Source organism: Branchiostoma floridae, chromosome 9 (assembly GCF_000003815.2).
Source record: "Branchiostoma floridae strain S238N-H82 chromosome 9, Bfl_VNyyK, whole genome shotgun sequence".
Lineage (NCBI taxonomy): Eukaryota > Metazoa > Chordata > Leptocardii > Amphioxiformes > Branchiostomatidae > Branchiostoma > Branchiostoma floridae.
In genome coordinates, this window is record NC_049987.1 from 11,891,736 (window position 1) to 11,910,056 (window position 18,321).

The 18,321-nt window shown below is 43.3% G+C and overlaps 3 protein-coding genes across 4 annotated transcripts in view; 2 read left to right on the plus strand and 1 right to left on the minus strand.

Annotated features, from left to right (window-relative positions):
- Positions 1–18,321, minus strand: part of LOC118422638 (collectin-12-like) — a 27,616-nt gene continuing 9,295 nt past the window's right edge. Inside the window, 7 exon segments of the mRNA XM_035830295.1 lie at positions 1–708; positions 711–818; positions 1,011–1,082; positions 3,070–3,115; positions 6,521–6,612; positions 7,144–7,210; positions 11,727–12,254. Coding sequence (XP_035686188.1) covers positions 338–708; positions 711–818; positions 1,011–1,082; positions 3,070–3,115; positions 6,521–6,612; positions 7,144–7,210; positions 11,727–12,254 — 1,284 coding nt within the window. The 3' untranslated portion in view covers positions 1–337.
- On the plus strand, positions 14,264–15,718 carry LOC118422643 (solute carrier family 22 member 4-like). The gene is made up of 2 exons (XM_035830302.1): positions 14,264–14,743; positions 15,574–15,718. The coding sequence occupies exons 1-2, from the start codon at positions 14,300–14,302 to the stop codon at positions 15,679–15,681; spliced, it is 552 nt and encodes a 183-aa protein (XP_035686195.1). The 5' UTR covers positions 14,264–14,299; the 3' UTR covers positions 15,682–15,718.
- The window catches only part of LOC118422642 (organic cation transporter protein-like), a 3,332-nt gene continuing 1,578 nt past the window's right edge, over positions 16,568–18,321 (plus strand). The window contains exons 1-3 of one of the 2 annotated variants that reach the window (XM_035830301.1): positions 16,568–16,689; positions 17,523–17,691; positions 18,034–18,293. In XM_035830301.1, coding sequence (XP_035686194.1) covers positions 18,124–18,293 — 170 coding nt within the window. In that variant the 5' untranslated portion in view covers positions 16,568–16,689; positions 17,523–17,691; positions 18,034–18,123. Of the gene's footprint in view, positions 16,690–17,073; positions 17,692–18,033; positions 18,294–18,321 lie in introns of those variants that run through there. The other variant, XM_035830300.1, reaches the window with a different exon arrangement.

Sequence of the window (18,321 nt, forward strand, 5' to 3'; positions counted from 1 at the left end):
TGGACTGAAACACTTCATTTTATTATCTTCATATTCCAAGATACATTCAGCCACTGCATATGGAGATCTTTCTATGACTCTCTTAAACCTATAAACACAATGTGTCATTGCTGGAAATATCAAAAATCTTTCACAATGATTTGAAAGAATTCACCTTTTAGGGAATCAATTTTGTTGACGCATTGATACATCTATGTGTGTATTACATGTACTTTCTGACATTGCATGTAAGTTCATGTACTTTCATAGAATTGTAATCACAAAACGAGCTTTGTAAGAATTAATTGCGGTTTTAGCACAAGAAAAAGAAACGGTATGCGCGTAGGAGGAGGTTCTGCTACTTCGTGCAGACGACACAGGTGAGCTCCCTCCCTTCCACGTAGTTAGGACACGGCAGGGACCCACAGCGGGCTTCCACGGGGTACATCAGCGCCCCGTTATGGTTGGCGTGTCCGCCCTGTACGGCCTCAGGCTGTTCATCCACACAGACAAAATCTTTAGCACCGGGGTGGTTGTAGTAACCAGCCATGAGGTACCCATCGTACTCCTGGGTCCAGCCGGTGGGGCAGGTGTTACGGGCGGGGATCATCAACTTACTGCCGCGGGTTGGCACGTAGCAGACCGCACACGGGACGTTGTCGTCGTGAAGGGATCTGGAGCCGAATGGGTAGTTTGTGCTCAATTCGTACTCTGCTCCGTACATAAAGCTTTCGACCCTTGGACTCCATCTTGGTACCTCCCCCACTGTGGGTTGGTGGGCAGACACTGGTAGTTGGTCCCGCCACCTGGATGACTGTATGCTGTACCGCCTGCCACACCTGAGATCAGTTACAAGATGACCCAGACGTTTGAGCATACAAGTCTAGTCAAGTCTTTTGTCAATATTGCTCATTGAATACCACCTAAAGAGTTTACTTGTGGACTGTGGTACAGCTAATAGATTATGACACCAAAGCTAAACAAATGCCGTTTGTATTCCACAAAACATACAGTACATATGTAAATCTTACCCGAATACACCAGCTCTGCTCCGCTGTTACCAGCACAAGTCTTCCTCCCCCATCGGGTGTACACACTTCCTCCTGGAGAAATTGATTATAAAAAAGGCGTTACTTGCAGTTTCTAATAATATTACATCTACATGAATTGCGACGTTCCTACGTGGAACTAAGTAGCCAAAACATGAAAGTAGTTTTGATGAATGCATGATTTAAACTAGAAAGGCCGACATTTGCTTGGGTGCAAATACAGCATATTTCAGCCATACCCATTCCCACGCAACATTGGACTGTTCCAAGTCACCCCTGCGCAAAAATGCAATATTTAATGTAAGTTATCCCCAAAAGAGAACTAATATTGTGAATTGATTCCATGTCAAAACAGAGCTTGCCCAATATGCCCCGGGCCCATATGGAAGAATATAATCTTCCACAGGAGCGCCTATGCATAACTGATTGGTTTTTAGAATTGCGGCAGCTCCTATTTTTCCGAGAGTGAAAAAAAAACGCATCTTCCATTCAGAAGATTTTCGTCATGAAATTACATGACGCCATTCAACAATTTCCACTTCGATAACTAGGTCTAAGTACCGTCATAATCTCCTTGTGATGTGGGTGCATTTATTATTGCAGTGAACTTTTTTTTAAGCAAGTAGGGCATACGTTTTAATAATTGTCAGGTGCAGGTACTGTGTAGTAGGAGTGTTGTTGTTTTTTTTCAAGCTAAAAACTTCAATCTTCTTCTTGTTTTGTATGAGCCATTACATAAACGGAGACGTCTCGAAATTTTACAAGAATTTTACCACCCTGTCGCTTCATTTCTTTTCTGAAAAATCCCAGGACGAACAAGTTAACTTGATTTGGCTTTATCTATATATTTCATTTTCCTTCGAATTCTTTGTTAAGTATATGCCCCTGCATACCACTGTTAAATTGTTTTACTTTGTATGCAATCAGCCATCGGACGTAATCTTGTCTGAGTGTTATAATTTCCTGCTCGTAGCGTGCGAGACCTGGAGGATAGGTGTTTCTACTTTGTTCGGGGGTTTCTTTTCGGAGGTCAGTGGTGATACTCTGGTATTGAGAGTGTTTTATTGGGCTCAAACTCTGGCAGTTTAAAGTTACTTACAATTTGAATGTACAAAGTTTACGTCAAAAAAGAACAACAACAACACTAGAAGTACCTACATTTGTTCGGGGAAAAATACATGCATTCTCGCCACTGTCAAACTTACGTATCAAAACTAAACGCAAGCCGTCCAATTTTCCCTGTCCAAATCTGCCGAAAATGATTGATAGTGCCATGCGGAATGTTGGTAAATTCATCGACACTAACGTTCAATGCACGCGTACCGTCCGCTACCGCTCAAATGACCCTGTCTGAACTCCAAATCCTCGCAAACTACAATTTCAAACCCGGCAAAGGGGACCATATGGCCACTGTAAGGCTGTAATATGCATCTGTTTGTGTATATACGGGATTGCAAGGCCCCGCTTATGAATATTAACTAGCATTCGCCTTTCTCGTCGCTGATTGGCTGGCGTCCATAAAGTAATTATCTCTCGCTCTCCCCAGACCGCTGGCACCTGGCACGTGTGGGCTCTGGGGTCACTGGAGTTCACGGCAGGAAGCCGAAAGAAAACCAATTTCCCCTCAGAAAAGCGCTGAAATTAAGCATTTTAAAGTAGTTTATGCCCAAAATTTTACTTGGATCATTTTACCAACTATCTAATGCCTATCTACACCAAATTTAAGGTCATTCCATTGTAATTCAAGGGAACAGGGGGCCACAATATACCGTTTTGGTCAAAACATGACCTTTAAACTTCAATAAAATCATTTTAGAGGCAGATATAAAAAAAATGAGAAAACAGCACCTCGGTATTGACCCACTCTACCCTTGTGCCAAATTCCAGGTCATTCGGTCACGGAACGACGGAGATGAATCGCTTTGAAGATTTGACAGGAGAAAGAAAGAAAGAAAGAAAGAAAGAAACATTACGAATACAATATATTTCACCATACCATATATGGTATGGCTGAAATATAAAAAGTGTAAGATGTTGTCACCGTCTCTTCCCGGTGGCCCCGTGTCTCCCTTGTTCCCGGCTGGACCCTGACATAGTGACAAAAGTAAAACCTTGCTTTACTTTGTTTGCAATTAGCCGTCGGCCATGAACTTGCACTTTAAAATCATTATATTTCAGCCATACATAGTATGGTGAAATATATTGTATTCGTAATGTTTCTTTCTTCTTTCTTTCTCCTGTCAAATCTTCAAAGTGATTCATCTCCGCCGTTCCTGGACCGAATGACCTGAAATTTGGCACAGGGGTAGAATGGGCCAATACCTTGATCCTTTTTTCTCAGTTTTTTCATATCTGCCTCTAAAATGATTTTATTGAGATTTTTTGGTCAATTATAGACCAAAACTGTATATTTTGGCCCCTGTACCCTGGTATTACAACCAAATGAGCTGAAATTTGACAGAGATGTGCCTTGATAATGCTTCCATATAAATTCGATAACACTTTTGGTGTACAGTACAACAAAATGCTTATTTTTGCGATTTTTTGACCAATTTTTGACCAAAAAAGGACACTTTTGGCCCCTGTACCCTGGTATCACAACCAAATGAGCTGAAATTTGACAGAGATGTGCCTTGATAATCCCTTCATATAAATTCAATAACACTTTTGGTGTACAGTGCAACAAAATGCTTATTTTTGCGATTTTTGGCCAATTTTTGACCAAAAAAGGACACTTTTGGCTCCTGTACCCTGGTATTACAATTAAATGACCTGAAATTTGGTATAGATAGGCATTAGATACTTGGTAACAAGATTCAAGTAAAATTTTTGACATAAACAACTTTAAAATGATTAATTTTGGCACTTTTCTGAGGGGAAATTTGTTTTCTTTTGGCCTCCTGACGTGACCTTCCGTGACCCCGCACAGAGCCACACCTGTGCGCGTCAGCCGGAGAGTTAATTGAATCAAAGACCTAGCCAATCAGCGAAGAGGAGGCCAAAGGCTAATTAATATTCATAAGCGGGGCCTCATGATCCCGTATATAGCAGTGTTCCCGCCAGGGGGAGCGAAGCCTGCCTAAGGCTCTCGCATTTTAGACTATTCAGAAGGCTTTATATTGTATCAGTTCTTAGGGGCATATCTATGATAATCGCAGCAGTCACTTAACTTCTCTTCAGGAGTTTAGCGTAACACTATTTCAGGTCAAACCGTCAAAGGCAACTAAAACAAACTTTAACGTTACTGAGTTCAACAGTACTTATAACTTGTTATCCGAAGTTGAAATGCTAGCGATGGTATTTTCGCTGCGCTGTTAGCTCCGTGCGACTGTTGTTGACGGTCTTATAACGGTATATTTTGCACCCCTGTACCCTGGTATGAGTAACATTTGGTATAGATAGGCATAAGATAGTTGGTAAAATGATCCAAGTAAAATTTTTGGCATAAAGTACTGTAAAAGGCTTAATTACAGCACTTTTTGTAGGGGAAATTGGTTTTCTTTCGTTCTCCATGCCATGACCTTTCGGACGTTCACCCCACAGAGCCGACATCTGCACCTGCGTCTAGCCGGCAGGAAGAGTTAATTCAATTAATGGTTCAGCCAATCAGCGAAGAGGAAAGCGAAGGCTAATTAATATTCATAAGCGGGACCACAGAATACGTTAACTTGAAGACTCAGGCCGTACAGACTTCTCGCCAGGATTTTTTCAAAGCGTCGGACAGGGGTCCGGGGGCCACCGAATGTCCCTGGCGGGGTCCAGGGGCAGGGCCACTGTGGGGGGGACCCAGGTGGGCGAAGCCCCCCCCGGAAGCTCTTGCATTTTAGACTATTGAGAAGGCTTCTTTTATCAGTTTTTTTAGGGCCATATCTACGATAATCGTAGCAGTCACTTACTTCTCTTTAGCAGTTTGACTTTAAAATATTTCGGGTCAAAGCTTCAAAGACAACTAAAACCTCATAAACAACAAACTTTACTTAGCTCAACAGTATACAAAAATATTGTACGGGTTGCCATCCTTAGTTGAAGCGCTTATTTATAGCGCTAGTATCTTCGCTGCGCCGTTAGCCGCCATGCGACTTTTGTTGACGGTCTGATATCCCTACGTCGCCGCCTCGCTGATATTCCCACGGACATGTTTCAAGAAAAATACCCAGCAAAAAACGCTGTTCTACGTCAAATTCTATTCTATAAAACATGTGGGACTCAGTGTTACAGTCTAGATATTTTGTAGAAGCTCCGCTGTAGGAAAGAAGGTCCAAGCAATGTAAAACATCACGTAGCATGAAGTTCGCTGTCAACTGGCACACAGCACATGACTGTTTGAAACTCTAAGTCTAATCAACAGCCGTGTTTGATTGATAGCCGGCGGTCCTTTGATGAAGTCGGCGAAAGGTGCGTTAGTTAGAAAATCTGCGTTTAGTTTTGATACGTAATTATAAGTTAGACAGTGGCGAGAATGATTATTTTCTCATCAATATTTCTCTTCAGAATTATTTGAACTTAATTGTACATCTAAACAATTGGCTTACCTGTGCAATGTTTATATGATTAATGATCAGTGTACTGAAATCATGTGTAACGTATGGCTCCTAGTCAATAGATCAGCATTTTTCTCTATAGTGACCACCTGTCTATAGGGGCCACATTTCTATCACTGGACTGGAACTTGCGAAATTAAAAACTGCTGTATTTTCTCCAGAGCAAATGTATGTGTTCCTAGTGCTGTTGTTGTTTGACATAAACTTTGAACATTTAAATTGTAAGTAACTTTAAACTGCCAGAGTTTCAGCCCAATAAAACACTCTCAGCGCCAGGGTATGAACAGACTGACCAGACAGACGAAAATAAATCCTCGAACAAGGTTCAATCGTATCTTCCGGGTCTGGCAGGACTGAGTTGTTAAACTAAAATAAGAATAGGCTCGATGGCTGATTGCATACAAAGTAAAACAGTTTAACAGTTTTACAGCTTGAAGAAAACAAACGCTCCTACAGTACCTGCACCTGCTTGATAATTATTAAATCGTATGCCCTACTTGAATAAAAAAAGTTCACTGCAATAATAAATGTACCCACATCACAAGGAGCTTATACTTTTTTAAACTTACACCTAGTTGTCGTACTGAAAATTGTTAATGACATTACATGAAGTCATTCAACAATTTTCAGTCATGATGAAAATTTTCTGAATGGAAGGTGTGATTATCGTCATTTTCTGAAAAATAGAAGCAAGCTCTGTCTTTACCTGGAATCAATTCACAATACCAGTCCACTTTGGGGGATAATGTACTGTTAAGAGGATGTTCCATTTTTGCGCAGGGGTGATTTGGAACAGTCCAATGTTGCGTGGGAAGGGGTATGGCTGAAATATGCTGTATTTGCTCTTAAGCAAATGTCGGCCTTTCTAGTTATTATTATCATCATCATCATCATTATTATCATTATAACGATGACACCATTTTCAATGTGAAAGCTGGAAAAGTTCCGTACCTGTAGGCCGACAGGCCCGGTCGGTCCGGCAGGGCCTTGGACTCCGTCCCGTCCGTCCCGTCCCGCGGGACCAGGCGGTCCCTGTGGGCAACCTGCAGGGTACAAGATCCATGGGTTGTAAGTTGTAACTATTTCTTGACACAGAAGAGATGTGTCCTACAGCATCTTGATCAAAATGAACGTGGAGTTTCATCACCATTGTTCCATATTCAACAGTTGCCATATTTTGTGATGTATTTACCAATTACATGTATGATCTTAGTACTTTTCTTTTTGCAAACACATGCACATAGCAACCAATCCCTTCTGATATTTCATGTATTGCCCCTATTGTTGTGTTCCACAAATTCTAAAGACCATGCATAAATATGATTTAAGCCACCACAAACCTTTGTATTCATTAATAGTAAGTTCTTGTATCTATTGACTACTCATGGTAATCAAGATATACAGGACACAGAATGGGTACACGGGAAATTCCAGAAAGGAAACCTTGTTTGTATGTATATGTGTAATCCTGTTTGATTTTTTTCATTGCAAATCAGACCTGGTACAAAATGCAGACCTCATTTTATTCAATCTGCTAGAGAACAATAAAAACGTAGTTAACAATGAAAACGTACTCCCTCCCTGTCTCTTCACTCGCACGGAACCATGGTCCCTGTCGTCAGGCGTCATCAAACCGTCGTTCTGTTCAAATAGTGACAGAAAAGAAACATCATGATCAGTGTCCTGAGTCCTGACACTTAAGAGTACGGTTATGATAAATATAGTCGTGTACGTGCGATGGAAAGGGTCTGGACCGACACTATTCAATAGTTCACGTTTGGTGTTGAACTAGGGACAGAAGGGGCAGGCGTTACGCATTACACAATGACATGTACTACAAAAGATCAAGGGGCGTTACAGTAAAGCAAACTGAATGGAATGGAGCTAAAAACTACAGTCACAGTCGAGTGTATTGGTCAATCAACATTGTCAGTTATTTTAGCCTAGCTGTTCAAGGTGTGTCAGGCCAGTGAGAATCAAGATGAAAAGATCTATGTAGCAAGTTAAGTTACTTTGATCATCAGTACCGGTAATTATTGGCACCACGTCCCGTTAGTAGTAGCGGGGAGGCGACAATTTACATCCTACTACATCTCCCCGTCGAGTAGCGAATGCCGACCAAAATATGAAAATAGTAGGTTAAATAGAACTACAAGGAAGTACTCACCTCAGACAAATCGGCGGCCTGGTCCTCACCAGGGAAGCCATGGAGGTTTCAGTCGAGTTGAAAGTTCAAAAATACTAAAACAGTAGTTGGTGTGGGATAATTGGTGTGGGAACTGAGCATATAAGGGCGCACTCACCTCAGACAGATCGACGGCCTGGTCCTCGCCAGCGAAGCCAGCTAAGAGGTTTTCCAGGACGGCAAGGCGCTCTCTAGCAGCGGTCAGCTCCTGCTTCACACCTGTCAGCTCCTGCTGCATGTTGTGCACCACCACCACCCCCGTCAGCACGCTGATCCCGCACACCAGGGCGGCCAGGACGCCGACCAGCGGCCCGACCAACACGGGGAGACGGTCCCGACGGGTCGGTCCACCGGACAGGAACGGACTCTGCTTCTCTGCGGTCATGTTTCTTACTTTCTGTGCTGCAAATACTTTATCCAAGACAACTTTATCAAAACTGCAGTATGTTCAACCGCTCTGATAGTTGCCACTGTATACTAGTACTCTCTCACAAGGAAGTAAACTGTCGAGAAAAATAGCGAGGACCAAGTTTTCTCCTGGCCTTGCCTACCATACTTGGTTCTCATTGGTTCATTGTGTTTACTTCGTGTATTTACTAAGTTGATATGTTTACACACTTTACACAAGCTTTTCTATAAGAAAATGAGAAAACGACATTGGAAAAATATGTACATTTGACGTCACCATCACGCCTTTTCGCTGGTCAGAAATTTTCCACGCGTCATGATTGATAACCTACCTTCACCACTTCAATAACGAAAGGTGACTCAGCCCAAAACTGTGTGTTTATGTCAACGCTCTGGAGTGCACAGGAGTCGCTATCCGGAGTGTAAACGCTACAACCTACATGTACATTTGAAAAATAGAAATACTCGCAATGAACGATACATGTGATTAATTTTGTGTATTTTCTGAACATTTCATTCAAACAAAAATTCCAACATTAGCAGAAGCTGAAACAAAAGATCGTCACAATTGCTTCTTTGTTGCAGAATATGACGAGAACCAGCAGATACACAACGAAACAGACAGATAACACCAACACTCAACATGGACTTGACTTCTACCAGTAGAGGACGATTAATCCATCTAATACTATCCATTGTTAAAGCAAGAAAAGCATATCGGACTCGACACGACAGGTCAACACGACATTTCATATTCCTCAGAAAATAAGTACATATTATCTTCACACTAATGTATAATTCTTGTATTGTGGTCTTTATCGACGTCAGCTCCTGCCAAAAGTTGGCCACTTTAAAAGGGTCTTCACTCATCACACTGAAAATTATACAGCAGTTCAGATATTATCTCGCCGTCCTTTGCGTAAAGCCTTTAATGTGATAACCTCAGTAATATTGGGTATGTTATGGTAACGAAAGTCCAAACAGTGTCATGTCATGCATGACTACGCTACTAGCGACACTCATTCACAGGTCTAGTGTAGGTGTTCCACTCATTTTCTACTTTGTGCAGACGACACAGGTGAGCTCCCTCCCTTCCACATAGTGGGGACACGGCAGGGACCCACAGCGGGCTTCCACGGGGTAGAACAACGCGCCGTTATGATCGGCTTGTCCGCCCGGTACGGCCTCGGGCTGTTCATCCACACAGACGTACTCTTTAGCACCGGCGTGGTTGTGGTAACTAGCCATGAGGTACCCATCGTACTCCTGGGTCCAGCCGGTGGGGCAGGTGTTACGGGCGGGGATCATCAACTTACTGCCGCGGGTTGGGACATAGCAGACCGCACACGGGATGTTGTCATCCTGAAGGGAGGTGGAGCCGAACGGGAAGTTTGTGTTCAACTCGTACTCAGCTCCGTACATGTAAGCCTTGTACCCCTGTACACCGTCTTGGTACCTCCCCCACTGTGGGTTGGTGGGCAGACACTGGTAGTTGGTCCCACCGCCTTGCTGGGTGTAGTGGGTGCCTCCTGCCACACCTGAGAGCAAACAAGATGGTGTGTTACGCCGATGGGCGCTTATACCTGATATATACTAAGTAGATACAGATACAGACAAAAAGAAGATTTCCCAGACGTTTGAGCATACAAATAAAGTCAGATCCTTGGCAAACGTAGTGTTCATTGCACATCACCTCAAGAGTTAACTTGTGGACCCGGCACTGTCATACAGCTAATAGAACATGGCACCGAAGCAAAACCAGTGTCGTCTGTATTCAAGAAGACAATAGGTAAAAAAAAACCTACCCGAGTACACCAGCTCTGCTCCGCTGTTATCAGCACAAGTCTTCCTCCCCCATCGGGTGTACACACTTCCTCCTGGAGAAATTGATTGTAAAAAGAGGCGTTATCTGATATCACATCTACCGTAGTGAATTGAGACGTTCCTACGTGAAGCAAGCCATCCAAAACATGAAAGTAGTTTTAATGAATGTACATATTTGATCAACAACAATGAAAGATGTTGTTACGTACCTGCGCCGTCTTTTCCCGGTTCCCCCGCGTCTCCCTTGTCCCCAGGTGGACCCTGAAATAGTGACAAAAGTAAAACTTTGTCAATGCAATACACGCCCCTTTGCTGTCAACTTATCAACGTCAATGTAACGATGGCACAATTTCAAACGCGAAAGCAGGATAAGTTTCGCACCTGTAAGCCGACAGGTCCGGTCGGTCCAGTCGGTCCGGCCGAGCCTTGGACTCCGCCCTGCTACCCCGTCCCGTCCCGCGGGACCAGGCGGTCCCCGCAGGCAACCTGAAGGGTACGTATACAGTCAGGTCCATCGATTGTGAGTTGCAGATTTTTAATTTGCACATGCACATGCACATGGATTTAAATGTTATGATGGTATTTGACATAAACAATTAAGAAAATTTCAAATCGCCGCCTTAGTTCTCCATAAAATTGTCCATAATAGTTCTTGTTTACCTCAACAATACAAAAGATCAGATACACATCACTACTATACAAGACAGCGAAATCTTTTAAAACTCATTATGACAAAAATCTAGTCAGAAAACAACATACACACAACAAAGTTTAGAGGTCCAACCATACGGAACAATCCAAGCCAACTGCAACAATATCGCTTTTAATACCCAGTTAAAAAAAACATCTAAAAATACATTTAATAAAACATCGAAGTATAACTTTAGGCGAACAGAGTAAACCATGAAAACTCACGCCCGGCCAAGGTTGTTCCGTCTCTCTTCACTCGCACGGAACCATGGTCCCCGTCGTCGGACGTCCTCAAACCGTCGTTCTGTTCAAATTGTGACAGAAAAGAAACATCATGATCAGTGTCCTGACATTTAAAGCTTGTTTAATTGACGACTTCGGTTACAGGAAATATAGCCGTGTTTATGCGATAGGAAAGGTCCGGGGCGACAACATTCATGATAGTTCAGGGCCTTCACACTGAAACAGAATCAGCGCGGGAATCGAGCAGAACCAGCTGGAATGAAGAATTGCAAAATTCGTGCCATGTTCGGGCGGAAATTACCTCGAGCTCTTCCCACGAGAGGCGGAATGAACCGGAATGCCTTCTGAATGATAATTGTTGTCTATTCCTTGGTATTCGTAGTACACTCTAGAAATTTGCACTGCATTCCAGATATTTTTGCGTTCATTCTTGTGGCCGGCTCTTCATCGAATGAGATCAGGATGTTTCGAATAATGTAGGAATGCCTTAGAATGCGGTCGTACTGCAGTTAGACTAGCTAGAAAACACTTTGAATGCCGTTCGATATTTCTCCACCTCAAAAGTTTTGAGCATAACAAAAACAGTCGGGACTACCACAAGAATAGGCACAGATATCTGGAATGCAGTGAGAATTTCTAGAATACACTACGAATTCCCGGTATTATTGTTATAAGCTCCGGGTCCCACTCGTTGTGCGACAGGAAAGTGACAATTTAGTTTCTACCAGAGTCCCGACAGGAGTTGCAAAAGTCAAATTAAAAGTCCATTAACCCGTCAGGGGACTGATCGTGCAAGGGCGTACTCACTTCAGACAGATCAACGGCCTGATCCTCGCCAGCGAAGCCTTGGAGGTTTTCTAGGACAGCCAGTCGCTCTCTAGCGGTGGTCAGCTCCTGCTGCAGACCCCTCAGTCCGGTATTCTCGGTCTGCAGGACTGATAACTCCCGCCTCACACCTGTCAGCTCCTGCTGCAGACCCCTCAGTCCGGTATTCTCGGTCTGCAGGACTGATAACTCCCGCCTCACACCTGTCAGCTCCTGCTGCAGACCCCTCAGTCCGGTATTCTCGGTCTGCAGGACTGATAACTCCCGCCTCACACCTGTCAGCTCCTGCTGCAGACCCCTCAGTCCGGTATTCTCGGTCTGCAGGATTGATAACTCCCGCCTCACACCTGTCAGCTCCTGCTGCAGATCCCTCAGTCCGGTATTCTCGGTCTGCAGGACTGATAACTCCCGCCTCACACCTGTCAGCTCCTGCTGCAGATCCCTCAGTCCGGTATTCTCGGTCTGCAGGACTGATAACTCCCGCCTCACACCTGTCAGCTCCTGCTGCATGTTGTGCACCACCACCACCCCCGTCAGCACGCTGATCCCGCACACCAGGGCGGCCAGGACGCCGACCAGCGGCCCGACCAACACGGGGAGACGGTCCCGACGGGTCGGTCCACCGGACAGGAACGGACTCTGCTTTTCTGCTGTCATGTTTTCGTACTTTCGTGCCTGCTTATACTTTATCCAGGACAAATTATCAAGACTCCAGTACGTTTAACCGCTCTCACATACTGATAGTTGCAGCAGTACCCTGTCTCACAAGGAACTTAACTGTCGAGAAAAACAGCGATGACCAAGTTTTATTTTTAGAACTTCAACTTCTCTCCTTACTTACAATACTTGGTTCTCATTGGCCAAGTGACTTTTGCTTCCTGTAAGTCGATATGTTTACACGATTTACCCAAGCTTTCCTACATGCATTTCCTAGAAAAAAGAAGACGTTGGGAAAATTACCCATTGACGTCAACATCACACCTTTTGGTTGGTCAGAAATCTTCCACGTGACATTATTGATAGCTTACCTCCGACAAAGAAAGATGACTCAGCCCAAAAACTATTGATGTGCAACGTACACCTGTGTGTTCAGTTAACTGTAAAGGTCAACTCTCTAGCATATTCATGGGAGACGGGGGAAGGGGGGGGGGGTATATAAACGCTACGATCGACTTAACAACCGGTAGAATAGCTCAAAAATGATCGATGAATGCGGTGTAATTTTTTTGTATTTCTCAAACATTTTTTTTTCACTTAAATATCCAACTTCAGCAGAAACTGAAGTAAACTTAAGGTCGTCACAATTCCTTCTGAAGTTCAATGATCCGGAAACCAGCAGATACAAAGCAAACAACATACAGGTGCAAATACCTCACATATCTAGAGTTCCACTCATTTTCTACTTCGTGCAGACGACACAGGTGAGCTCCCTCCCTTCCACGTAGTTAGGACACGGCAGGGACCCACAGCGGGCTTCCACGGGGTAGAATAGCGCTCCGTTATGGTCGACGTGTCCGAGAGAGATATTTCTATAACTTCATCCATATATCCCTGACGGGTCTGACCAAAGCCCAATCTATGTCCATTGAAAGCCTAAAAAAATCATGCAATATTCCTCTAATTTGAACGACTAAAATGAGTGTTAATACTTTCTCAGCCTCGTAGTACACGAAAGGTTCTTAAGGCTAATCTGTATGCCCGACGCCGAGCAAAATACTAGTTTAAGTAAAGAAACGGAATATTGACCTTTTAGGGAAGCTTTCTCATCGGATGAATGAAATAGAGCCACAATACTCAGATTTCTCTTAAATTTTGAGTTCGGATATTAAGCCCTTAAATTTTGAGTTGTCGATTGATGTACTGGTACAGTACTGTATCACTGTATCTTATTGGGACCTAAAAGTGCCCTATCTGGTGATAGGTGAACTGCAGATTAACTCATTGTTCTCACATGACTTGCGTTGTTCGACGGACCGTTGTCTTGTGTCAACTGAAAGTGATTCACTTTTATTCTTTTTGTAATGCTGAAATCTAATATAGCATTAAAAAATACTCATGCTGACAAATTGGCATGGGTAGAATTCACTTGACTTGACTTGACTTTATTCAGATCCACTTTCAGATATAAAAGATCTAAATTAAGGACTCTCCACTGTACGTATATCCATAATTGCACCCACAACAAACGTACATTGGCTACAAGGATACAATATTTTTGGTTGTGGCTTTATGTCTACAATTCTGTGACACGCAGGCGGTAAATTGATCTCATGATCAATCACATGAGGTTATAATGTCAAGCACCTCTCGCAACAAGTGGTTGTGGTTTATGTGTATATTAAAAATGATGCGACAAAAATGGTTTATTTTGCATCGCTTCCAGTCTTATGTAAAGCTAAGTGCTTTTCTTAGCTATTCGCAAAAAAAACTAAACTCTGGTGTTTCGTTGTACAGCGCCGACCTTTGAACAACGTACCTGGACAAATAAAGGTCAGGTAAATTTGCCAACTCCTTAGCTAAGGCTCGTTGTAGTCTTGGCGGAGACCTTACCGAAGATGGAGTACGAAGAGATTCTACGGCATCTTGGAGATTTTGGTCCATTTCAGCGACGAACAGCGTTGTTACTGGTCCTGGGAACCATCCAGAATGGGATGCACGTTGCCGTCATGACGTTCATCGGTGCCATACCCAACCACCACTGCCTGGTCGCAGAGACGGGTTTCTCGGCCTTCAACACGACCTGGCCCGAGGCGCTCAACCTCACCATCCCGATGGAAGAGGTGGACGGGACGTGGAGGCTCAGCAGCTGTAGGAGATACAGCAGTGGTGCCATCTCCATGAACTTCAGTACAACAGGGTGCCCTGAGGACTGGCAACAAGGCAACTCGACCGCCGTTGACTGTAACCGCGAATGGGGCCAAGTGAATAGGAGTACCACCAGCTGTACTGAAGGGTGGGAATACGACAGGAGCCAGTATCACAGCAGCGTAGTCATGCAGGTAAGACGGTTTGTGCGAGACGTGGCCGCATCCCTTCCTATGGAAGAACAAACCTACAAAGCAAAACCCCCAAAACGTGTCCGCATTTTACTGCAGAAAAATTACTACAACTGGGCAAACATTAGACACCAGGCAAACGCTAACTATTTTCGAAAGGTACGTATTCCTTTTTTGCTAACTGTGCATTTTGTCTGTTTCCGATACGAATGAATATAACGAGTATAACGATTATGGCAGACACAACAAAATACGTCACTGAACCACATGTATACGTTTCCTACAGACAAGAAAACGAACAACATATAAACAGTCTGTTTGTTTTTCCCTGGCGACCCACGTGCCATGACACATGGGCAGGTAGCCATTGACTAACCTCCAAGCAAATGTTTGGATTGAAATTAGTTGATGTCAGGGTTCCCTATCTCAGTTTTGTAAACCGGACCACATGGACTAACTAGTCAATCAAGTACAATAAACAGTTAACATTGTAATTTAGTATTCTAATTTAGATAAAGTTCTGTTTTCTTTCGTACCAGTCACCATAGCATGAAAAGAAACGTTGCATACACTCTCAGTTTCTGTAAATTTGATGAATCTCTCTATCCTATACATTGTTGTCTACATATCGATGTGGATTATCTATGAGGAAGTTCTTATGAGCACCTCCTTATTATGAGAGATTTAAAGGAACATCAGTGGGATTATTCATAATTCTCCTTCATACAAAGCAATGAAATAGCTATAGGTACTAGGTTTTACCCAGCACCGGTTTTCTTGCTCACGATCGATTAAACACTTAATCCCCCCTCCCCTGTACATCAGCCCTCTAGCACGACTTGGTGTGTGAGAGAGCCTGGCTACGAGAGTTGGCACAGTCCATATTCATGGCGGGGGTGGCCACCGGAGGTTTTGTCTCCGGAGTCCTATCTGATAGGTAAGTCAGTTACGCTTTACCATTCACATGATTGAGTCATGTGATTTGAGATATCTACATTTTGGCTACTATATCATCATCACGTTACTGTATCCAAAAGTGGTTTCGCGTGGTGTAACGGTCAGTGTTTGGCCCAGACTAAGGTGATCCTTGGGTTCAGTACACCCTGACATGCTCCGATATTTTATTACTGATTATTTATTACATTATTTTAGTTGAAATCATTTTCAGTCGAAAACTATTCTTACACGTGATAATGGTTGTCACAATGATATCACATCATTTCAACAATAAATCTACACAAGAATTACTCTCCTCTTACTAGTGAATCAATGTGATAGAGGGATACGATCACATTTTTTTTCACTAGACGACACAATCTTTGTCCTCTTACTAGTGAAATAATGTGATAGAGGGGTGATATCACATTATATTTTTCACTAATAACCACAATCTTTTAACTCTTACTTGTGAATTCATATGACACAGAGGTGTTATCACATGTTTTCACTAATAGACACACCTTTTGTCCTCTTACTAGTGAAATAATGTGGTAGAGGGGTGCTATCTCATCTTTCCACTAATAGACACAATTTTTCACATTATGGTTTTGTATATGTATATTGGAGCTAATATAAGTTTGTCAACTTGAGTGCGTCACTACTACGTCTGTCATGTCATGTCTGTCAACTTCAGTAGTAATGAAAAATAATAATACTGGTGAGAACTTGACTTTTTTGCATGCTTAGCATAGTATAGTAGGCTTTACAACCAAAATTTTAAGTTTCCTTTTAAGGAACCCACTACACTTAGAGATAAGACGACGAGTGGCAGCTGTTCATGGCCTACCTTTCCAGGTACGGCCGACACCGGACGTTACTGCTGTGCGTCCTGCTGCTGGTGACGTGCGGCACTGGCCTCGCCTTCACAACAAACCTGGCTGTCTTCATCGCGCTTCGGTTCGTCCTGGGAGCTGCAGAGAACGGACTGCAGTACACCACAATGGTCACAGGTACACCACAATGGTCACAGGTACACCATAATGGTCACAGGTACACCACAATGGTCACAGGTACACCACAATGGTCACAGGTACACCATAATGGTCACAGGTACACCACAATGGTCACAGGCACACCACAATGGTCACAGGTATACCACAATGGTCACAGGTACACCACAATGGTCACAGGTATACCACAATGGTCACAGATACACCACAATGGTCACAGGTACACCACAATGGTCACAGGTACACCACAATGGTCACAGGTACACCACAATGGTCACAGGTACACCACAATGGTCACAGGTACATCACAATGGTCACAGGTACACCACAATGGTCACAGGTATACCACAATGGTCACAGGTACAGCTAGCCTAGCCTGGAACTGTAGGGGCCGAAGATGTTAGTCTCTATCAGACTCATTGGGTTGATGAGGATGGGTTGCAAATGACTAGTTCCTCGGCCTGCTGGCTAACTCCTCAGCCTATCTGGAACATTTTCACTCTTTTACCAACAACACAAGGAGTCTGGAGGACAGTAGAGTAGTATAAGTCGCACCGGTTATGTATGCAAATGTAGTTAAGGATGTATGTACACATTTCATGAAGTATATATACAAATTTCTGCCAATGTTGAAACTGCTATAATCCGTTTAAAAGCAGTTAATCATATTTTGATTATTTGTGAATAATTCATTCTCATTTAATCTTTTACCTTTTTTAAGTAAAGGAGGTGATTCTGTCAATCTTCAAAGTGTTGATTATAACATTTATTATGATTTTTTCTCCTTTCAACTTTAACAACTTTGAACTAAATGTTCTCTCGTGACATTTAAGGAATGGAGACAATTGGTATTTCGTGGAGAGTGGCATTCGGGGTTTGCGCAAGCCTGGCTCCTTCAGGTGGTTACGTCCTTCTGGGTATTCTAGCTTACGTCATCAGAGAATGGTGGATCCTGCAGCTCGTGATAACATCGCCAGGGGTGCTGTCCCTCATAGCCTGGTGGTAAGTCAATGATGACGTGTACATGATGCAAAGATATGATCAAGTCTGTGCGCATGGTATTTCTGTGCCTACCCTCCTTCATCGAAAGTGTTGTGTCCCCGGAGTCGTTTTGATAACTTTTTCCAGTCTCAGCTGCTAGGCTCTTCATTCACACTTACTCGAACTCACCGACACACACACACTGACACGTATGCGCGCGCATAGACACACAGGGGGGCATAGACACACAAACAGGCACAGAGAAACACACACACACACTAATACTAACACTAACACTAATAACACTAACATTTGGGATAGTTTGTTGTACGTAAAGTCTAAAATATGGAATTATTTACCCAGGTTTATACCAGAGTCTCCGCGATGGCTTCTCCTGAACAACAAGGTGAAACAGTGTAGAAAACCATCCAGCGAATCGCCAAGTACAACGGAATGGAAGTACCTCCGAAAATCTACGAGTGTATAGAAGGAAGTACGGCTCGAAGAGGAAGTACTGATGAGGTGGATGGAATTCCTGGCGACTCCAAGAGGAACTACAACCTACTTGATCTTGTCAGAACGCCGAACATTAGGAAGATCACAGTTGTGATGATTATTGTAAGGTATTGCTTTGTTTACTTGGATATTGGC